The sequence below is a fragment of the Epinephelus lanceolatus genome, chromosome 5 (genome assembly GCF_041903045.1).
Source record: "Epinephelus lanceolatus isolate andai-2023 chromosome 5, ASM4190304v1, whole genome shotgun sequence".
Classification (NCBI taxonomy): domain Eukaryota; kingdom Metazoa; phylum Chordata; class Actinopteri; order Perciformes; family Serranidae; genus Epinephelus; species Epinephelus lanceolatus.
This window is the reverse complement of record NC_135738.1, coordinates 40,252,911-40,277,769: the sequence shown is the minus strand read 5'-3', so window position 1 is coordinate 40,277,769 and position 24,859 is coordinate 40,252,911. Positions and strand designations below refer to the sequence as shown.

Genomic DNA, 24,859 nt, shown 5'->3' with positions numbered 1-24,859 from the left:
TCCATTACAGGCGAAAAATGCCAACAAAAAAACTATCTAGCGATAAAAAAATGGAAAGTACCCTGACCTTTTTGATATAATAAATAAATAAAGATGTTAAAATTACAGCAACACAGAACTGTCAAAAAAGCTGATCATCTCACCAACAAATGCATTTCATTAGAGATAGACTAACATCTCTCTCTCTCTCTCTCTCTCTCTCTCTCTCTCTCTCTCTCTCTCTCTCTCTCTCTCTCACACACACACACACACGCACACACACAGAGGACCCCCTGCTGTTGTAATTAAAGGTGTCCTTGACAATAAGATAGAACGCTTTCACACTCTTGGACCCTTGAACATCAGTAGTCCTATTTAAACACACACACACACACACACACACCATAACCCTACACACTCTCTTTTTTGCACCCAGCATACCTTTCCACATCAACAGTATCATAGTTTATCTGGTGAGTTGGCAAACACACACACAGAATCTTCCACTCTCGATTTCTATCCACTTGCGTGTTTTCTGTTTGACAGAGGGCACTAAGATCTGACCAAAAGTTCATGATTAGGAACAAACACATGCACTTGAGCACACAGGCTTTACACAAAAAAATGCAAGTACAAAAGACACATTCATGCAGATACACAGAATTCTGCAAAACTGATGAATAATGACAACATTTCAATATCTCAGATTTAAACGTCCTCACTGTTTCTCTCTCACAGTTTCACCACAGTGGATGCATCTCTTCTTTATATCTTCCACAGTGAAAACCCCTGGAAGCATCGCCTTCCGCAGTGAGGGTGTTTGTGTTACAGGCCATGTCTGTACTTTAAGCTTAGTGCTACTGCAGCGCACTGGGACTGCTGTGTGCACTCAATCTGTATGCATGGTGTGTGAGTGTGTGTGTGTCAGGCAGAAAGTGTGTATGAGAGCGACAGACGGAGAAAATGAGAGAAAGAGAGAGGGAGAGGTGGTGAGTTGTGTGTGTCTGCAGTGTGTTTCTGCATCTTTGTGTACGCAAGTGTGTGTGGTTGTGTATGTGCAAGTGTGTGTACATGGTTATGTTTGGTCCAGGTGCTGGGACCTGTGTGTGTCCCTGGGCAGGGAATGCAGGGGTCCCTGGACTCTCTGCTGCTTCCTGCTAACGAGACACACACATACACACAAACACCCACACACACATACATACACACTGCATCGATCAGGGCAAGGATGAGGGTCGCTCTGTGCCCCGTTAGCCAACCGCTAAGGACTGAGCGCCTCAGGGCACACTGCCCCCCCCCGCCTACGCACACACACACATACACGCACACACGCACACACACACACACACACACACACACACACACACAAACACAGACACACTAACCAACCCAACACACACAAATACATACATGCAAACACGCAGATATGTCATCTGAGTTCAGCCCCAGAGTAAAGCTTTGACTCTGCTGCACATACTAAAAAGGCAGGACTTGCAGTTCACTGCTGGACCATGAACAGTTTACCATGGCAACAACTGATGATGATGATGATGATGATGAACAGTGTACCATCGCAACAACTGATGGTGCACAACAGTGTATCATAGCAACAACTAATGATGGATGGTATACCATAGCAACAGCTGGTTCTAAACAACAACTTACATTGATAACATTGTCCCATAGCAACAACTGATGATAAAAGTGTACCATAGCAACAACTGATGATTAACATATGCATCCTGTAAAATTCACCTAAATTCACATAAAACACCTGTCCAAGGCACACCCAAAGAAATTTTAAAGCAGTTCTTGTTCCATTTATAGTACATGTACAGTCTCATTTAAAGGGAACACTGAAATATGGTATAGTACTAACACTATTAGCTCTCACCAATTCTGTATTAAATGAAAAAAGAAATATATTATTTTCTTATATATCTGTTGAAATAGTTACAGTATGTATTCTTTGTTATCCAAGCTCACTTAAATACTTTAAGTTAAACTGAATTCTGGAACACAACAGTCCCTCTCCTTCAGACACACACACAAAACACATACACAGGGATAGCGATCAGATTAATTACAGTAGGAGCACTCTTAACATCTGCTCTGGAATCAACCCTGTGTTAGGAACCATGCTCAAAATATAAGGGGTGTGTGTGTGTGTGTGTGTGTGTGTGTGTGTCATGGTCACTTGTGGCTTGCATTGTGTGGCGCTGTGGCCAAAAAACCCTTGCCATTTCCTCACCTACACAGGTTTTCTTTATGATCTATAGATCTAGCAAACACCCTTAACTACAATAGGGATAAATACAAGTGACGTTTGGAAAGGTTGTGTAATATTAGTTAGTGTAGAAGGAGTTGTGAGCTCAGAATATTGATTAATTTAACCTAGAAAACAATTTAAATGCAACCTCTAGCCTGGCAACCCATCTGCGTGTGTGTGTGTGTGCCAACAGGTGCAGTGAAAGGTGTGGGCCGGAGCTGAGTTACACCAGTTTTTATGTATTCTGTAATTGACACTGATCCCATATTTATTTACTGTTGCAGAGCAGACATGATTGGACTACAGGGACCGCACGTACACACACACACACACACACACACACACAGAGGAGGCATCATTAGAAACCATTAGCAGACAAGATTATGTGGCTAACGGCTACAGCAACACCAGGCTGTTAAACTTCATGATCATTATTATAGGGACTGACAATTGCTGCTGCTATGGTAACACTTCAAGACAGCAGCTAAGGTGTAAAGCAAAAGAATGTCATACTAACACAGAAAGATACATGGATGGAGAAGTGAAAATTGAGCTTTCCGTGAATACCTTCTTCAACTCATTGTAATATATAATGACAAATACCTTTGTTTGACAGGCCAATGACTGGGACACTGTCCTACCCAAACCAAATACCTCTGACTCAGACTATACACCATACAGACTGTAAAACATGCAATTTAGCTCATCATCAATCATAAATGTAATGCTTACTTTGTATTCTCAGCGTACACTGGTATGTTAACTAACAAGCTTTTGAAAAGTTCAGTGTAACAACCTGCAAACCCATTTTGCTGTGGGGACAATAAAGTCATTTAAGATAAATTTAAAACAGAATCACTTTTTTAAAGTAATGGTGTAGTCTAAGTGGTATTATTAGAAACTAAATACAACACAGCACACAGGCAGGAAGATGTGCTGAGCGAGGCAAGTCTCCATGAGTAAGCATCTGGGTGAACGAGAGGTTAAAAAAGAGAGAGAGAGAGAGAGAGTGACAGAAAGAGAAGGAGGGAGGAGGGGCTGGTGCTTGGTCTACTAGTCTTCTGCCCTGGGCTAAAGTGAACCAGAGAAAGAGAGACGGGAAGAAATGAGACAGAGAGAAAGAGAGGAAGGAAGGATTGGAGGCAGAGAGAGAAAGCAAAAGGCCAGCTTCTTCTCTGATGCAGTATTCTGTGTGTATGTGTAGCTGCATATTTGTGCCTGTTTGTGTGTATGAATAATTCAGGTCCATGGAGAGGGCAGCCTGCTGCGGTAATGAGGAGGACATGCATTGATACCAAATATTGCTGGTGGGAAGCTATCGATCCGACAGCCATTTGTCCAAACTTAAGTCAGGAAGCCAGCGCTGTCTGCAGCCTTTACAGTGACTAATGGACAGATGGGCAGAAAGAAAGACAGACGCTACAGTGCTCAGGCTGATAAAAGGATAGTGATTATGGCAGCGTTAGTCTAATAAAAATAAGTGAAAACAAAATAAAGTCGAAACTGACTCAACGGTAGATATTTCACATCCGTTAGAAGTTTTCTACGGTGCAAAATAATCCTGAACAAAAAGTTCAGAACACAAAGTTAAGTAACTGACAATACAGTGTCTGGCTGTCTTTTTTCTATAGGAAGTCAGGACCACCATAGTGATAATTTTAAGTTTCAAACACTGCTCCTGCATGGGATTCAGTTTCCCTCTTGGATAACTTTCTTCAGTAAGTACTAAAGATGTAAAAGTCTATACTTTTGCATACTTACTATACTTTCAAAAAGTCCCTTCAGTCAAAAGGCTACAGAAACTCTTGAGACTGCACCATATCAGCGCATATATTGTTTTTCTTCCAGAACTTTAACTGAGCACTCTTTTCTTTCACTGATTCAGTTATCATCACAATTACTTCATAGAAGAGTCAACAAACAGGCACGTCTTTGTACTGCAGGTGCATTGGAATGGTGGTTAGGCTAAAGCGAGTCCTGTTTGACCTTGTAATAAACCCTATCATTTGTGTTTTACCCCTAAGCCATGGCTAGTCCTGTCTGGTCCCATTGTGAAAACCGAGCAGTTCCTGTAAGAGCTCACAGAGAAAAAATATCACACCGAAAGCCTTTCTTCCAAACCTCTCCTCCGCTCCCCCCTCACCCCTCTTACAAAACTTCACATCTTCCCGTCCACACATGGACATACACACACACACACACACACACACACACACACAGACAGACTCCCTCTCTTTTCTGGTGTCACAGTGTCAGATATTCCAGGTTAGGGAGAACACCGGGGAAATTACACCTCTACCTAGGCCCCCAGCACTGTGTGTGTGTGTGTGTGTGAGAGAGAGTCCAGTGAATCTCACAGGTAAACCTGTTACCGTAGGGGAAGTGGACAGACAATGAAGAGAGGGAGGCACTGGTAGGGTGGTGGGGGGTTGAGGAGGGGATAGGATGATGGAGTGCGGGAGAGAGCAGCAGGGATTAAAGGAGAAGAGGACAGAGGAACTGAAGCCAACTAGACCAGGCCATTCAACCAGTCCCATAGCTGCTCATTACATGAGTGGGGAATTCACATCACTGAGTCCAAGATATTCTCTCTTCAGATGTATTACAAATTTAACTAGCATGTGGTCTAATCAATAGAAATGGTATGAAATGTCTTTGTGTCCAAATACATGTGTACTCGACGCAACCACAAATTGCTGGAACATGACTGGATCCATATTTCTTTCCTGTCAGTGTTGGAAAAACACATTTCAAACCAGCCCCACTGAAAATGATCTCATTGTGTGTTTGTGTGGTATGAATTGATGTTATTCTTACTCACAAATAAAATAACATAAATTTAATACTGTACAATACAATACAATAGTGGGAACAGGATGCTAGTGGGGACTAAAGAGACCAGTGCAGAGAAAACAGAAAGACACTGGGAGTTATTGTAACTAACCAACTCTAGCCCAACTTAATGGTGAGTAAACGGTTAGCTCGCAAACTGCAGTAGTTTACCTACTAGCCCTAATAGTAGTTATTATGTCACAAAGCCTCAAGTACCACATGGGCCTATTTAGTAGTTTCTTTCCATATGGATCAGTATAAAAGTCAATTTGTGTTTCACCAGTTAATGCTCTGGAAATGTTTGGTTTGCATTAGCAGTAACTTAATACATTCTTGTAAAATATCCATTTATTAATAGATGGGAACATTTTCTCACCGTAGCATCCCTAGCCCAGGTCCACATAAAAATGTGTAATCCAGTGTAATTTATGTGCACTTAGGTATAGTTCACATCAGGTCTGAAAACCAATCGATATTTAATGTGAAAAGCAGCTAATGAGTAGAGCTGCTAAGGCATTTCTCAATATCACCTGTGTCCAAATCCTCCATATCCCTTTAACATTATGCTCAGCTGTCTGTTTGGAAGAGCACATTTTGAGTCACTATATCTTATTGAAAATGTGCTGAATTTAACTCAACCTGACTGAGCTATCTCTACCGTTTGGTTTAGTTGGATTGTCATTTCACAGCAAAGGTAGTGATGATAAGATAATAAATGTAGAATTTTTATCAAATAAAGAAGGATGACTATTCACTGATATAGTTATATATAACTACATGTGTATGTGGAAATAATACTATAACTAGTAACACTATTAATCCCATGGTAACAAACTGATATATGTTGGTATACTAACATATTGCTGGCATTATAATAGTATATGATTTGTAATTTAGAGCTTTTCTTTCTGTTTAAACAAATACCATAAAGTGACATCTCAACCATTTGGTAGAGGCCTATATTAAAAAAATATATATATACTATATGTATATATATATATATATATATATATATATATATATATACATACATATATATTTAAACACACACACATTGATTTTTCTCAGAACTGCCTAGAGGAAATAAAAAATGAGCCAAGCCCCCTTCCCACTGGACAAAAAAACCCCACTAATACCCACTAACATCTGTTTGTACAGTTACAACCAGCATTAATTCTCTGCAGATAAATAAATACAGCAGAGTGGTCACAGGTATTTATCAACTCCAGCTCTGACTGGCAGTGATGGAAACATGATTCCCTGGGGGATGTGTTAAATTTTGCCATTTTCAGATGTGATGCTATGACTCCAGTGCTAACCTCTGTTACTCTTTGCCATCTCAGCCACAATTTGTGTGTGTCTTAGACAAAGCAGTGCTTGAACACTGCTCTAAATCAGTTTGCACTGAGTTTGAAAGAGACAGGGTTTAAAAACCCTGTTTTTTCCAGCTCGTTTGTGACATTGAACGTGACACACCAGAAGAGGATACAAAGCATATATGTCTACTGTCAATGGAAAAGGAGTCTATATTCTATTTTATTTATTTTATTGCCAGGGTTTCCCATATTTAATTTTTTTTGGGAAATGGGTGTGAGTATTGTAACTGCATATTGTGTGATCAGTGTTGTGGAAGAGAAAAAGGCTGCTGGAGAATGTTGTGACTGCACTTACTATACCTATTGCTAGGCAGACCAATATATCCATTCTGAGAATTCTTAAATAATTATGTTATTTTCATTGTAATAATGTTAACGCATAATTTTATGAAGTGATTTACAGTTTGTTCTGAACAAGTAAAAAGCGATTAGGTAAAAACTGAGGGTAGCTGGTCTCAAAAGACTGCAATCAACAGGCTCAAGTGGCTTACAGTCAGAGTCAAAGCTTGTCACCTGATTGGTCTTTAGGACCCATCCATGTGACTGATGCAGGTGCTTTATTCCCTGCTTCCTGTGGCACTAAAAGCATGGCTTGAAAATAGAATGGTGGGAGGCGTTTCCAGACCCTTTTCACAAAGCTCAATTGCTTTTTGCTCTGTGGTAAGTCTGACACAAAGTGGCATGGGGAATCAAACCTACAGCACCACTCTGAGCAGCCACAGCGGGCACTGTGAGACTACACTCGCAAACACACACCCACACGCTTACACACTGAATGCCAATCATACTATGAATACACACACACACACACACACACACACACACACTTACAGTACACACAATTACTGCCAATCACACTGTACTCAGTCATTCACCTTCTCTCTTTCCCTCTCTTTCTTTGTCACACACACACACACACACACACACACACACTCTTACACACTCAAATACCCACCCACCCCAGGCAGCAACACTCCAACCTCAGCCTCTCCTTCACCTGTACAGGCAAGTAATTACAATGTGACACTAAACAGACTAAAAACACCCTTGCAATTACCACTGCAGAGTGACAAAGTATGAGTGGGGAATGTGTCCATTTCTTATTTTAATATGTATTTATTATGATGTGGCGAGTCTTTTATCTATTCCATTAATTATGTCTTTGATGTCAAAATATGATGTTGATATCACATCTGCTGTCAGAGGAAATATTACCGTTTTAGGGAATTTATTATTTGACAGAGAAGAGAGAAAGAAACAGAGAGCTACAGCAGACTTCGTTTAAAAAAATCTAATATACCTAATGAACTCCAATATTTATTATCATCCTCAACCATGTGCAGATAGGTTTTAGTGTAATGTTTGGCCACTTAAAGGGGCAGTGTGTAGGATTTAGTGCCAGGTAAAAATTGCAGATTGCAACTAGCTGAAACCTCTCCCATGTGCGGAGCATGAACCCCTGACAAGGATTCCTTCAGTGTTTGTTGAAAAGTTCTGGTCGGTTGGTCTATTGTTTGGTCGTTATGCTCTTGTCTGACCAAATTCTCTTTGGTCAGACAATCGCTGGTGTTAGTTTAAAAAGGCCGTGTGCAGAGATATCTAACGTCAGTAACGATTCAAGGTTAAATACAAACAAAGCAAAAGAAGTAGAATTTCTTGTATGGCAAAAAGATTGGACCGACATGACTGATGAGGCCCAGCATCCATGCTCCCTTTCTGCAACACAACAAGGTCCTAATTCCATCCCAGACTGATGCAAAGTGATACTCTCTGCTGCCCACTTGCTGTCTTCGACATGATGGCTAAATTAGACTGGACACTGACGTGAACAGACAGAAACTAGATAATATTTGAGAAAGGCAGGATTCAAACTCAAAACACTGAGCATACAGGAGTAGGGCAGTTGCATCTAGGACACGCCCGACTCCTCAACTATAATAAAAAAAACATCTGGATAGCATCCAAAAGCACCATGCATCAACACACTCTCACAAAAACACACACACACTCACGCATGCACACACTCTCCACACACTCTAATGAAGCCCCGGTAGTGACGAAGAGCAGCAGGGAGCGGCGCGGATCGCCGAAGACAAGTGTGTGTGAGCTTTCGTCGCAGAGTGTGTGTATGCGTGTGCGGGTGTGTGCGTCTCCGGCGGGATAATTATGGCGCTCCTCGGCAGCTGAGCGTGCCAGATGTACTGGGAGAAGGAGAAGGAGGTGGTGGGGGAGGAGGACGAAGAGGAGGAGGAGGCACGGCGCAGAGCAGAGAGGGAGCCCAGCACCAGGAGCAATGCAGCGGGGAGCATACAGAGTGTTATGTGAATACATTAGTGTGAATGTGTTGTGTATCTATGCACTGATGTGTGTCCATATGTGTGTGTGTCTGTACCTGGGAATGTTTGCTGTGTGTGTATGTGGTTGCAGAGGATGTCTCAGTATGAGTATTTCCAGACGGATGTCCACGTTAGTACATACAAACACTGTGTGTGCGTGTGTGTTTGTGTCTGTGTGTATATTTGGCAAGGCTGGTTTTGTTCCTTGCCATCCACCATTAGCAGGTTGGCTCTGTCACAAATGAGTGTCTCTCATCCAGGATACAAGGATGAAGAGGGACAGAGAACATGAGATGAGGAAGTGGAGGTGGGTTGGTGAGGAAGGAGACTGCAGGTAGAGGAGGAGAGTGAGAAGGGTCACAGAGGGAGGAAGGAATAAAGTCACTGAGAGAAAAAAAAGTGGACAAACTTCTGAAAATTAGTTATTCTATCTAAACTAAACACCACATTACATGACAATACAATATTAGCATAATGATTGTAATTATCATTATGTTGTGGGAGGAGGGGGGCTCACGTGGCGTTCGCGGCCCCACTCTGTGTCCAATCTACAAACCTGCAGTATACCACCAGATTACAAAGGCTTTAAACAGATGATGGAGCACTGCAGGTGAGTTGTTTTATGCTGTGTGGGACATTGTGCAAGCACAGACTGTCAGTGAGTGAAGCCCATATTGCTGGTTCCATTGCAATGACTACTGGCATTTAAAATATGTGCTTTTGGGGGTTAATTATCACATCGTGTTTCGCCAAAAATAAAATAAAGCTCTTATTCCAGTAAAACAAATAGGTCCAAAAAACAAGAACCCGATTCCAGATTATTTTTGCTCCCCACATCCCTGATTTGCTGTTATGATCATTGACGACTGCTTATTGGGTTGAACAAACAAGTCAGTCAGAGCTGTTTTGGCAGTATTAAGAATGGGAATGTCATCTTCCTGTGCTAGAGTCAGAAAAATTATGCAAAAATGCTGAAAAGCATAAGTTCAATGCAGCTGAGCAAGCTGTGGTAAGTCAAGACATAACAACTCTTAAACTGGCACATTTCTTTGATCAGATATTAGAAATGTTCAGTGAGCTGTTTCGAATAACCACTTCCAGAGCTTCTGTGTTGACTTCAAATGAGATTGGTGGGATAGATAAATCTCTCTCTACTGAAAGGCTGACGCAAAATACTAAAAATTCCCAAACAAAAAAGGGCTTACATACAAACAGTGGCTATGTTTACATGCACACAATATATGCTTTTAAATTCACTGATGCAAATCAATATTCCACTAATACTCCTGTTTATATGCAGCTGTACATTAGGCTTGAGTGGTATCACGGTATTACAGTACACCAGGGCATTTAGGCAGTATGATTTTCAATATCATCAAAAATAAAGACGCTCCTCTTTCTATTAAACTCATACAGGGATTCTGGATTGAGGCGATGTAGTGCTCAGTACGCGCCACCAGAGGTCAGGCTCTACTCATAGAGCAGGCAGGAGAGCTGCGACGGATGGTGAGTGCAAGTGGTGGGGATAATGTTACAGGACTGTAGACAGCCAGCCACCAACAGCAGATAGAAAGACTGCGGGCAAAAACAGCATATTTTTTACATCAAACCCGATGAACTAAGCATTAATTTAGATTAAACCAGAGTTGGTGATTGTCGAAACAGTGGACTGAAGTAGGGCAGCACACAAAAACTTTTCTATACTGTATATTCTGATGAAATTTCCTAAAGGTATGAAAACAGAGATACTGCCCAAGTCTACCATGCATTCTCTGATTAATGCAAAACACCCACTTGACACACATCCTACAGTAGCTTTGACACTGCGTGTTGCAAACTGCAGTAAAAACCCTGATTAAGATGCATATTCAGAATGCACTATATGGATGTTCGAAGCATGCTCCAAAAACCCAAATTACTGGCATATCACACGTCTTAATCGAAAAATGCTACATTCAGAATACAGCCAAATACAGAACATTCGAACCAAATACCCTTTACATGACCTGTATCTAATCCGGGATGTTGTCATATCAGGAAATTTAGTGGGATATTGGTGTGCATGTAAAGCCAGTAACTGTTACACCAAATAATAAAGAAAACAAAATAGAAAATAATCAAGAGTAAGAAGTAGTGTAATTCAGTCTGATTATCAGCCTTCACGTAATAGAATAAAGGCAAATACCTCAGAGTTTCCTGCAATATCATTTAATACATCAGTACAGCAGAACATTGCATATTGTGTAAATGTACAGAGAGTATAGAGAACAGCAAGTAACCTGAAATCAATAAAGGAAATGAGGAGAAGAAAGAAAGCAAACAAGGGCTATAAAAAGGAGGGCAGAAAGTAAGAGATTCTCTCCTCCCTGGCTGGCTTTGTCACCTTGCTCACCCAAAGGGAGGCAGAGCAAAGCACCTTGGGAAATTACTGAAACCAGAATGCATTGATTTGTCCAGAATGATGTGTGTGCATGCCTGTGTGTGTGTTTTTGTCAGAAGGCCTTTGTACTGCAATAAAGAGAACAGCCTGGTCGACATCTGTTTAGAGACGAAAGATAAGAGCGACAGTGTATACCGTTGCTTCAACCTTTCTCTCTTCCTCGCTCTCACTCCTGCCTTCTCCTGTCTTCTGCCGTGTAATTAAGAGCCAAAGAAAACCCTTCAACCTCTCCCAGCATGGCTTTGCATCCCATTTCATGCTGTGCTGTTGCTCGTCTTTAAACCATCTTCCCTCTATTATCCAGGTACAGTACTGTATTCTGACTGAAACATGGTTTTAGTCCATCGCTGAATCAACAACTACTGGTGAAGCTAACTGTTCCTCAAGATGATGAATCATGATCTGATTTACCAAGACTGCCAAACTAAAACACAAATGGGACTTTTTTTGTTGGTATTTTTGCCAAAAATAGTGTTTGCTTACATTGTAAGGCTTGCTTTCTCCCCCCTCTCTCACCCCAGCAGCTCTATTAATTAACTCACTTTTTGTTAAACCTTGTCTGACAAAAATCACTTGATCAGTAATGAACCACCACTGGCAACAGGCCCAAATATACAGTATGTATGCCAAGCACATGATATGTGTACTCAAAGCCAGATTTCAGAGAAGCAAGTATTCAGGGAATGATAATCACAACACGGGCTATACATTTTGCATTCCAATGACTCAATCGTTGATCTTTAAGACCATGATGCTGTTGATATCAGGGTTTCCATTGTGGTTTTTATGTCAAAACATCAACGAACACCACTGACCACTCAGTGGGTTCCATGGCTTTGAAAACGAATGTTTAGGGGGGTTTTAGGACAGATTCACATATGGCCATAGGCAGCACTGTTAAGCCAGGCAGGGGAAAACCAAATTCTCCGAAAATGTCTAATCACTATTTTGGTCTTAACCACTCTATTTCATCTAAACAACCCAGAAATGGGGCTCAAAGTGCAAAATACCAGACTTCTCCTTTAAGAAATGAAGTGACTTGACTACTGAAAATCATTGAAACGAATTATTGCATTGAAGCTTCATTTAATCCATAACTATATACAACACTGCATTTCCTAGTACTATGGTGGTAATACACTGGATCCGTTGATGTACATGAAATTGACAGATCCTATTCCAAGACATTCTCATAGAACAATTTGTATGATATCCTATGAAAAATGCATGTACAACAGTTCATACGATATCCTTTGAATCTGCGCCCCACAAATGATGTTACATCTTTAACGTACAGGTGTGTAATTAATGTAAAGTTACAGAGGTTATAGGTTTAGACAATAAAAGTTGCTGAGGTTAGGTTTAGGAAAAGAAACATGGACATACCTTAAAATGACTCAAAGTTCACACAGAACATGTGACTTAAACTGAAAGTCACGGATGAAAGTCAGTTTTTTTGTGACCCAACCACCACCCCAACCTGCCTCCTTATAAGCGCCAAATTGCTACCTTGTTTACTGCCATCAGCACATTGGTCACATGGTCGCAGCCTTTCAAAATACGTGGGAGAGAAAGAATTTGAGTGCATTGCTTTTCCTAGGAAAACATACCAAAGTTTTGTGAGAACAGCCTGCCTATTCAAAATCTTTGGAGAGAAGGAGATCAGGCTGCCTGTTACTTGATGGACACAGCATGACTTGACCTCATCTTTATGCAAATGTTGTCTGTCCATTGCAACACGCATCTCAGATCAAACTGTCAAACTTAGCAGCGCTGCTCAAATTTAAATCCAGATTCTGCTGCTGCATTGCCTATTTCTCATCTCGGATGTTTTCAGAAACATATTTCAGTTTACTGAAGCTGTACAGTAGCTGTACAATGAGAAACCCCAAATAGCCAATCATAATTGCATAACGTCAATGCTTTCACATCAAACAAAAAGCTTCCTCAAAGCGGAGCCAAAACAAGATAACATTAACTTAAGCTTCTGCTGTACATAAAATAACATGATTGCTAGTTGAGGCAATAGCTCATAAAGAATGCCCGTGGATAGCATGGACAAATAAAGAAGTGACCATAAATGAGCAGTGAGTCATACTTAACTTTTACAAGATGCATCCCACCTCATGCTGAACTCATGAACAGTGCAGCTGAGAATGTGTTTATCTAGCTGTTACAATTCTTTACCACAAAGTCATGGTTCACACTACATCAGACTGGTTTCAGTGTTTTGTAGTACAGTCTTTAAAAACTAAATCATTAATACAAAGGTACAAAGGTAACCCGTAACACCTTCTGAAACTCATCGAAACACCTCTATTTTCTCTGTCTTCTCTAAGATCATCTGATGTATTATCACTGTATTTCTGGCACTTCCTGCTCCCTACCTTTTTTTAATTTTCTGCAATTGCACTATATAGTTCCATTTTATTGTGTTCAAGCACTGACTGAGTCAACTACAGTATCACCTGTCCATCTACCAGCTGTTCGCTATGCAGCTGCTCAAAATACCATTAATAACATATAAAACTCCCACAGTGGACTGTCACTTGTGTGTGAGCTCTCTCCATTTCTGTTTTTCTGTCTGTCTGGCACCATCTCCCCCTCTCTCTGCTGGTTCAAACAAGGCTAGCAAGGTGACCCTGAATCACAGGCTGTGTGAGCGTGCACGTATGTGTGTGTATCTATCAGTGTGTGTTCATGTGCCTGTGTGCGCGCACTTATCTGCACGCGTGTGTGTACAGTCCCAGTAATTAACACCAGCCACTAATGAAGTCCAGCTGCTCGGCAAGAGGACTGAGTGTGAGCCAAAATCTGCCAGAAATCGCTCTCATCCTCTCTGTCTCTCTCTCCTTCCGTCTCTCGCTTTATTCAACTCGATCCACCCATCCACACCCACACTCTCTCCTCATGTCACCCTATTGATCTGCATTTGGTTGTCTGTTTCTCCCTCGCCTCTTCCCTCCATGTCCTCTGCAGATTCTTTCTCTGCATCAGTCTGTTTCTTCTCCAACTGTCTGCAATCAGTATGAGTCTACTCGATTGATCTGTAATCACCACTTTTTCTGTCAATGTATTTTCTTGATGTCTCCTTTTCACACTTAGTATAGTGTCATTCTGCCAATATAAAGTATCACCTTTTACTAATATTTGTCCATCTGTCCGTTTTACACTCCATTCCGTTCCCTGCTATCTCATTGGCTCTCGCTCACAAATCTACTTTCGTCAGTTACTTATACTCTTTTTGTTCCATAGTTAGCTCAGTGCTATGTTTTAATGCTTACATTTTAATATCATCTACAGGTTTTTTTTGGTACTTAATGTTTATGTGAGTGTTTTTACATACAAGGATTAGGAGTTTTTCAACTAATCCGAAGGCAAGTAAAATCCCATATGTACTAGTCCCAAAACATTTACTTGCAAAGGATGAATACTGAAAATCATTAACAGTATGTTAACAGCTTGGCTTCCCAAACAAAAAAAATCTAACACAAAAAAAAAACTATTTGCTCACGCAATTTAACCTGTCCATGTTCCGCATCCTTTCATTTATCATTCTCAAGGCCCAACTAGGACCACACATCACTTGTGACTTAATTTTGTTACCTTGTCTCTTTATTGTTACCTGTATTCCAAATATACTTACAGTGCCGTACACTGAGCTCTATATCACATGTCAGTCTTTCTGGCATCAATTTAAACACTATAAAAAGGTACTAATAGATGAATTTAAGCAATAAGTGAAAGCAGCAGCATATCTAGGAGAAGTCAAGTGGGTAGGATGTTGCATGCGCTTCAGTTGAATTTACACAATTCAACAATGCAGCACCTCCCTGCAGGATCATGCGGAGGTGCTGGTGTGTTTATTTGTGCTTCAGAATGTAACCACCATGAAATATTCAGAAAACAGCTTTTCTCTGGTTCACTGTTTTGTACTCGTTAATGCCTCTCCCTCTCAACATTTACTTTGAATGTTGAACATTGAATGTTGTGTTTACAAAGAGTAAGGAACAAGTCCTGCATAGTATGCCTATTTTTTACTTTATATTTTCAAGATTGATAAGGTCTGACCTAAAAAACACAAGAACAACAACTACAACAAAAAAACAGTTTTTAAATATTTGCTATTAGTATTGAGAAGAAACGGAGTACCTTAAAACTGCTATTATTAAACATATTGACTAGAGATGGAAAAACTGTTATTAAATGTGTTTAGGTAAACAGTGGTAAAATGTAAGTACAATTACTTACTATATTCAATCTGTGGTCACATTTCTCTTTTTTTAAAACTACTTATATCATTAGTCAATCTACACAATTTTTCAGGCATTTGGCAGTTGAAATGCATCTTTTTGCCTATCTCCTCTATACACACAGCACACACATTAAACAAGGGGGCACCATACCCTGGGGTAGTGTGGGTTCGGTACCTTGCTCAAGGACACCTCGTCAGTACCCAGGAGGTGAACTGTTATCTCTCCAGCTGCCAGTCCACACTCCATACTTTGGTCTATATGGGGATTTTAAGTGGCAACCCTCCAGTTCCCAAGCCAAGTCTCCACGGACTCAGCTACTGCTGCCCAATTTTGGTATTCGGTATTTTGGTTTTCTTGAATCACCCTTGTGTCTTTTCCTGAATATACAAGATGCAGACTGATATTGTAGATTGCTTCCCATCTCTAAAAAGGAGAAATAGTCTACCTTTTTGTGGTTTCTCCTTCACATATTGTTTTAGGTAGTCTGAACAATGACGTCTGTGTCCGAGCTGCCCTGTCTTGCTTCCCGCTATCTTAATTTCACTTTTTTTTTTTTTTTTTAAACACAAGTTAACCTGCCCTGCTAAGTTACACCATGATGCCCCCTCTCATATGCTGGAATTTCTCTTTGTTCATACCCTGAAACATTGTGTCTTCTTGCTACACACACAAATAAATCACAGTGGTGTTTACTTGTGGCACTTTATCATACACATACATAAATAATGTATCCTCTTTAAAGCTACAGCCCTGATTGCATTACTATACAGGCCCAAACTCTGTCTCCCACACACACAAACACACACACACACACACACAAACACACACACACACACTTGCTACCAGCTGTGACAGATGTGCCTGTCACAGGAGAAAATGAATTCAGAATAGTTAGTGAATTAAGCAGGGAGTTAATTGTTGCTTGGCCCCTGTTTATGAAGCGCATAAAGGCAAAGCGCCTTGTTTGTCTTGTGACAATTAGCCAGCAGAGATAGAGAGGACGTCTGTGTGTATGTTAGTGTGTGTGTGTGTGTGTAATTGTCCTGTTCTCTTTAGCAGCTGGTGCAGCCACACCTGGACGGGTTGAGACAGAGAGAGAGAGAGGAGAGGAGAATGCAGAGGGGGGTTGCAGGTACAGTATGGTATACAGCCCTCCATCTTTGACCACCCTCTCAAAAACACACACACACACACATACACACACAAACATACACACTTGCCTACCTACACAGAGAGCGCTAACAAAGACATCACTCACATGAAGCAGACAACTTCTATACATGAGTTAAGATAGCTGATGTTGCATGTACAAATATTCTCACAGGCAAACATGAAACATGACACACAAGTGCTCACTCTCTCTTACTCAGTCACACACACAAACACAGTCATTTTGTGTTCCGATGCCTATCCTGGTTGGGTCTCTCCCAGTCTATTTGTCAGTGTGTCCTATTAGGTTTCCAAACAGCTTGTAATGACTGGTAATAAACAGCAGAAGAAGAAGAAGGTAAATCAAGCGAGAAGACGACAAAATGAGCTCTCCGGGGGACCACCATGCTCCTAGCCTTCAAAACACACAGACACACACACAAACCGGAATCCACTCACAATGTTGTGTATGTATCCTTACACAGTCGATAAAGCAGACAATGGCAGGTTATGGGGACTAACAGATAGCAAATACTTTGTTTTAACAGTGTCAGAGGAGGTTGGGGAAATATATGAAACAGGATGACAGAGAAGAAATGAAAATGTTAAAGAATGAACAATACAGGGTGAGTAAATGGACTGAAAATGATTGCTTTATGAAAACATTACACTGATAAATCATAACCACATTCTATACGGATTACCGGAAACATCAACCCGCTTGGAGGTCAGAAATGCATGTGCTTATTTTCCCACACTGATTTAAACTTGCTTTTCCGTTTCCATTTTCCATTAGGCTTGCAGCCGAAAAGGAGGAAGATGCAGAATACTAACGTTATCCTCAACAGTTGAGAATGTATATAAATATGTAATTGTGAAGCAGAATGAGGCTAAAAAAATCACAGATATTCAGATTCCCTGGATGAATTAGGCTTAAATATTTGAAAATAATTACAACAATCTGAAAATAATCTTTTATTCTTTTTGGAAATTAAGGCATATGCCACACATGTAAAGTACTGCTTCATGGTCACTTTTAAATTTCTAGATTTACTTTATTTATCAGACTCTGGAAAATGTTCCATGTGATGTAGAATTCCCTCTCTAACTTTTATACTATCAAAGTACACTATTATCAAATTATCGAAATAGCTTTAATTTCATGACAGACACAGATTCCTGTATCTCCTTTTATTTACATATGCCTACATATGCCCCATCTCATCCTTCATCCCCCCATCCTTCCCTTCTTTCTTCTCTCCTTCATCTAGCCCTCTGTGGTCCTCTCTCTCTTCAGTCCCTTGTCCCTTCATCATCGCTCCCTCCCTCCCTCTGGTGTCACGGCTCGCTGGCTCCAGGTGGCGAGGGAGGGAGGGAGGAAGGGATGTAGGGAAGGAAGGATGGATGGAGGGAGGGGTGGAAGACAGGAGGAGGGAGGATGTGTTGTCATCTGTTCCTATGTTCATACCATCACAGTGCGGACCAACATCCTGCTCGGTACTCTGCACAGTCATACTGTTCATGGATCAAATCTTTTAAATCCATTTCTTCACTCCCATTATCTAAACATTACATTGAACTAACTGATGGTTTCTGAGGGTGACACGAACCAATAAGTGACTCAGGAAAGAATGTTGAAATGTCTAAGAAACACTCTATTGGGAGAAATATATAGGCTAACATTAAATGTAAACATTACACTGCTAAAGGTATATTATGCAGGGCTGTTATGGTCCCTAAACATGGAATCACTGAAAGAAAAAGTAAACGCCAACCCCAGATTTACAGTCATTTGGTGTTTCGCCTCACTGTATTTGCACTTTCGGTGCTGTGCTTCTTGGAAACCTGCTGCTTACAGTATGGCACCCGGCACCTGGCTACTACTTTTTTTTAGAGCCTTGACCTTACCTGAGTGCTTTGGGGTTACACACCCATGAACATCCCGAACACAGAAAATAATAAGAAAACTAGAATTACCGCCTCCCGGTTGTATGCCTCCACAAATCAGTCATTTAGAGTTTAAGTCTGTCCAGACTCACATATATGTAGCTATGACGCTGACGATGCTTCAAATATGAATGTTGCATATTATAAAACAAAAACACTTAACAAACACATTCAGCCCGGCAGCACAGAAAATATATACAATCCGCACAGTTTCAAGGTGGACAACCAAGATTAGTGTCACCAATTCAGTGTCTAAACCAAATGTCTCCCCTGCTGTTCCTGAGATATGACGTCAAATAATGGCCAGAAAAGTGCTTTTGCAGAACTTATCCTTGATGTTTTGGATATAAAATGTCATTCGCTTCTTAATTTTATCTTGTCAGACATTTGTGTGAAATTTGTCATATTTAGCATATACTTCTTCTTGAATTATGCCCAAAAACATATTTTGTTAGGTCACAATGACCTTTGACCACCAAAATATAATCAGTTTATTTTCAAGTCCAATTGGATGTTTGCGCCTAATGTTAGGATATTCCCTTAAGGCTTTCTTAAGATATCACATTCACGAGTATGAGGCAGACGCAAGGTCATGGTGACTTTTGACCCTCAAAATCTAATCAGTTTATCCTTGAGTTTAAATGGAAATCTGTGCCAAATTTAAAGATATTTCCTCAAAGTGTTCTTGAGATGTCGTGTCCACAAGACTGAGAAAGACAAGGTCACAGTGACCTTAATTTTGTGACTCACATACTAATAAATATGTCTTAGAAAAAATAATTAGTGTATGCATTATTTGAAAAAAAAAAACAAAAAACAAATAAATCTTAATTTCTTTCAGTTCTTTACAAAATTTTCTGCTGCAATATGCCTCAACACTGCTTCCACAAAACGGTCAAACTGGAAGATTAATAGTAAACTAAATATGTTGGCTATGTATAAATACAATCATGATGAGAATTCTTTTTCTTATAGTACCAGTATATATATAAAGGTTGCCACTGTTTTATTCTTCTTTTCCCACTATTAACTATTATGCTTCTACAAGCCATACATTTTAATATGCCATGCCAATAAAACTAAATTGAAACTGAATAAGTAAGCAATGAAAGGGAAAAAAAAAAAAAAGCCTCACATGTCACTGTCAGCAGAACTAGCAGTACTAACAATTATGGCAATACCAGTAATAACATATTTAAGGTCAACGTAATTACACCACATAAATATTATAGACACTGGCAATTGTAGTGTTTGCTGCTGGGTGAGTAAAGGGTGTGAAAACAGCTTTACTTCCAATTTTTCCTTCTGAACACCACCTGAAATGTGTTGAGAGTTAAGCACACTTTTCTGAGAAGACATGTCATCACCTGTGGTGCTAAAAACTCTCTCAGAAAGGACACTTGTGCCTGGGACAGGATTAGCAGTGTTAAGGCAGTACGTCATAGCTGTTTTTCAGTTCTTGCAGACTGTTTGACGAGTTGTCAACATCCTTTGACGTACTTGAGGTTCAGGGGAATATTGAAATTCTCCTCTCTTATTTGTAAAATGCTGTGCTGTGACATCAGTTTCCGGTATAACCGATAACCCCCAAGAAACTTAAGTGAAGTGCTTTCTTCAGTCCAGAGCATTAGAGCAGACACAGGCACACACCAACAGCACTGACAGTAGAGTAGTCCGTGGCTTATTAGTTCAGGTGCAGCAGGGCAGAAGAAAACAACAATGTTGCTAGCCAGTGGCAAGGACTTACACACACACACACACACACATACACACACACGAGTGAACCCTCAACCACATTATCCACCTCCATCGACTCTAAAAGCTTCTTATTCGCCTCATTAAGTCTTCAGTGACACAAAGTAACCACACCAGACCCTGCCTACTACCACATACACATACATACAGATAGGTGTGTGTGTGTGTGTGTGTGTGTGTGTGTGCACGCATGTGTGAAAGGAAAAGGGGGGAAGAAAAGGAAAGGGAGTGGGGGCACTAGAAAGCACAGGAAGATGTGTACGCAGACACACACCGGCCCTTGAGGCGGCTGCTTAGACAGCAGACCGACATTACTAGTCAAGCGCATCACAGATTTCACTGCAGGCTAATAGACAGGCTGAATGCAGGTTGACTGTTCTGAATTGGCAGGTAGGTGCAACCTCAAGGAACACAATTAAAGTGAGGTTTATTTAATATTTTACTCCACACAGTTTTTGGTCTGCAAAGGTGAAATTGAAAGCAAAAGTGCTAGTGATTAAAGTGAAAAGCATCTGATGTCATCCACAGTCCTTGAGGAAAAGAAGAGTCGAGTTCCAGGTTTTTGAAGGGGAATATTTAAAGTAAACTGATGCCAACTGTGACATGTATCCAACCAACAAGAATACAATTTAAAAGTCTGTCCCTGACCTATTGATTATCAGATCTGTGAAGAATGTGAATAGGGAAGGCTACCTAACACTATTAGAGTGCATTGATGTAAATAGGTAAGTAAAGCTCATGCTGAGGACACATCATTAGCCACCACACTCCACGGGGAGCACTTAGATGCAGGTGAGTGGCCACTCGATACCTCCAAGGCATCTGTGTGTGCACATGTGCGTGTGTTTGTGTGTGTGTGATGTGTATGAGGTGGGAAGGACAATGAAGCATGCAGCTAGCAGCAGGGATTGGGGTGAATGAGGAGCTGAGGTGAGGGGTAATTGTGCAAAGATTTGGCTAAAATGTGTCAACTAAAATTTCATCTATAAGGGTTACAGTTAGACAGTAATAAAGTTTTACATACTGTTTTTATTATGCACACTGATTGCTCCTTTTGAGAAAATAGTAGCCAATTTTAGCCCGAATTAACCTCCTTCCAAATTTCTCCACATCATGCAATGTGGCTTTTGCAAATGGTTTGCTAACAATATGCGATTTGCAAATATCTTGTGTTCAATACTAAAGAACCAAAGCTAATACTAATCTAATAAGCAGGAGAATGAGATGCTGATGGGCAGGCAGTGAGACAGCACAATGCTGCCTTGCTCATAGTGCGAGCTAAGGAGACAAAAGGGGACCAACCTGGCCGACAGGTGGGCTCTTCTACGGGCCATCCAATAGGCAGGTGGGGATGGGGGGAGAGCGGAGGAGAGAATGGGCAGGGTTAGTAATATGCAGTGTGAACGTGGTGTGTGTGGGGGAGGCAAAAACTTGACTTAAACCTTGATAGTGAACACATCATGAAGCAGGTTTGAAGACTACTCCTTAATTGTATTGTAGACAACTTTGTTCGCAAAGATGTAGAAAATTTTCTCTTTGCAGTTTTTATTACCACCTCACAAAGTGTAAGGACATGTAAACCCATTTCTTGAACATGACACCACTACTTATTTTTGTTTTGCTGGTATGGCCTACAGTATGTAAAATTATAAAATGCTACCTACACTCTCAGCAGCTACAGCATGACTAGAGTGACACCTTGACACAGATGTATAATTAAGGCTTAAAGCTGACTTCTTAATGCTGTTGCAGCTAAAGGCTGCGGTGATGGACAGAAAAGAGGTAAACAAAAGGAAATGGAGGGAGGGGAGTAGGAGAAAGAGGGATGGAAAGTAAGGGTTGGGGCGGGAAATTTTACCAAAGCTGTTAGCACAGAGAGAGAGAAAGACAGATAGAATAGTGTACAGTGGGGGTCGGCAACTTCTATGATATGAATTGCCATTTTGAAATTTGTTGTAAATCAGTGTGCCATAGCAATATAATGCCATGCCTCGCTCCTCAAAATGCTCCATAAAAGCTTTGGCTATGCCATCCCAGGGGAAAATTTTGCTGCTCACTGCTGTCTTTTCTTTGTCTCATCAGAAATAAATCTGCTTCTTATTTGGAGATCCGTAATCCATACATGCCGTGCAAACTTTTCATGAGTTCCTTGTTTCCTTGCCAGCGGTTTGTGGAGTTTGACTCGCGGGGTGGATAATTGATCAGTTGATCCGATTGGTGCTGATCAATGGATGAGAGGAGCAACTGTTTGTGACTGAAAGAAAACTTTTAGACCCAGCGTAATGTATGGTTAAGTTACACTTTCATGGCCCCTGGTGTTCTGTTGCTGACCAGAGTACACGTACTATGATTAACCAAACGGTAGGCTCCATATATTCTAACACAGCTGCCAATGAACGGTCCAACTCCAAAAATGGGAAGTCAATACATGGCAGCAGATGTTGTTTTTACGATGGGTCGCCACAAGTAAATGAATGTGTGGGAAACCCTCTACTTGAACATTTAAAATAACAAAATAAAAAAACTCCCTTGCATACTTACTGCTAGTGTGCCTCTAGTTTAGCAAAAGCTTGTGAATGGTGGCACGTGTGCCCAAGGTTACCGACCCCTGGTGTATGGTGTCAAAAGAAAGTAAGGGTCACAATCAGTAATAGGGCAGGAATTTCACCAGCGGTCATGATGGCCATGGCCCTCTGTCTGGCCTTAATGCCCTTCTGAAAATCATATGCCCATCGGCTACTGTAGCTTCAGTGCCCCGCTCTCTGCCCGTTTTTCAATTTCCCCACCCTGCCTCTCTGCCCTCTCGTCAAGTCTGCCCCAACCATGGAATGTTAGTGCATATACTTGACTGGTCAACAATAATGTAACCAACACATGTCATTGTGACCAATAAAAATGCAAGTGTGAAAAAAACTTCGAAGTTTCTGACGGGATTGAGAAAGGTGACAGTACTGTTGCTATTCAATCTGTACATCAGTGCTGCACATGTGCAACCCTTAACAGAGATGTGAAGGAGGCGAGATGGCACACTCGCTACTTCCATCATCGCCTGCCTAACTCTGTGTTTAATTTAGAATGTTAATTTTTAGGTGCTATCAAATGTCATGTTTTAACTTAATGTTATTGACTATTGTTCCATAGGGAACAATCCCATAAATAAATCTGATACATGACAAAATGTATGTCTCATACAAAAGCTGTAAGATGTGATAAAAATTAAAGACACCATATACAAATATCATCTACCTCACTAGAAAACATTCAGTGTTGAACTGTGAGAATTGCACAGGCACATTACCGACCTTCTTTGGTGACAGCACAACAACCCAGCAAAGACGATGTGATTATAAAAATAAGCCCTCATAAAACTAAATAGCCTTTGTAAATCTCATTATAACAATACATTTACCAAGTACATTGATTTGCAGCCAGTTTATTCACAAATAATTGATCCTTTTGTGTTTCTATTTCTCTAGAAGTGTTACACTGTTTTTTTTAAAAGGTATTGATGCTTTAGAAATTAATTTATTAAAGTGAAATCAAAATCACTTTTTAGAATTTATGGCCTTGCTGCCCTGCCGTGTGGCCTTTGTGCCGTCAAAAAAATTGCCCCACTGTAGGCCAAGTGGCCTTGCCCCTATTGGAGATAGGTCCCTGATTAGGACCAATGGAAAGAGGAGAGAGCGTGCTGTGTGTGGCTCTTTGTGCTCACACACAGTGCATGTTTGGTGCAGACACACATAATAAGGATATTTGTGTGTGTGTGAGAGAGAAAAAGGCAAGTGAGTGTGTGCGTCTACATGTGTTTGAGAAGTGAGGTCTCACGCTGTGAAATGTAGACTGAGGTGATTAGTAAAGCATTAGTGGCTGCATGCAACACTCAGAACATGCTGTCAAGGACCTTATTCAGGGATGAGTGTATGTGTGTGTGTGTGTGTGTGTGTGTCTATGTGTGTCTCTGTGTGTGTGTCTGCGTGTGGTCCTCACAAAGACTCCATTTTGAGTTGCAGACTTTCAAAAGGAGGATACCTTCACAAAGTGAGAACATTCTCATTACTGTAGTCGTCACCCTTTCAAGGTGCATGTGTCAACATTAAATAGTTCCCAGTCGGAATTCACATTATCATCCTGTCATCTTGCATTAGCTTTTTAGGAAGGTATACCAGATTATTATATAGTGGTGGTTTGCTTTAAAGTCACACACTGGATGTCTCAGTTCACCTGCTTTTTATTTGCTATTATACCACTGCACATGTTTAACCAGATCTGTAGGCAACAACTCAACAGGGACAGGTAGGACTATTTTGGGGGAAATTGGCTTTTTGATTCCTTACAGGCTAACATACCAAATTAACACACACACACACACACACACACACACACACACACACACACACACACACACGCATGTTTAGTTGCACACAGAATCGCGTCTTCACCTCACACTATCACACAGGGAGGGAAGTTCTTCACGATGTGCAGCTGCACAGCAGAAAACAATAAAGCCTGCCAAAAATCGC

The 24,859-nt window shown here is 40.8% G+C and overlaps 1 protein-coding gene across 3 annotated transcripts in view; it reads right to left on the bottom strand.

The window, feature by feature from the left end:
• The window catches only part of znf423 (zinc finger protein 423), a 183,250-nt gene that overhangs the window by 54,982 nt on the left and 103,409 nt on the right, over window positions 1-24,859 (bottom strand). For 2 of the 3 annotated variants that reach the window (XM_033634893.2, XM_078168241.1), the window contains exon 19: window positions 21,642-21,662. The exons of the other annotated variant lie outside the window; for it this stretch is intronic. In XM_033634893.2, the coding sequence (XP_033490784.1) occupies window positions 21,642-21,662 (21 nt within the window). The remainder of the gene's footprint in view (window positions 1-21,641; window positions 21,663-24,859) is intronic. 3 annotated transcript variants of the gene reach the window in all.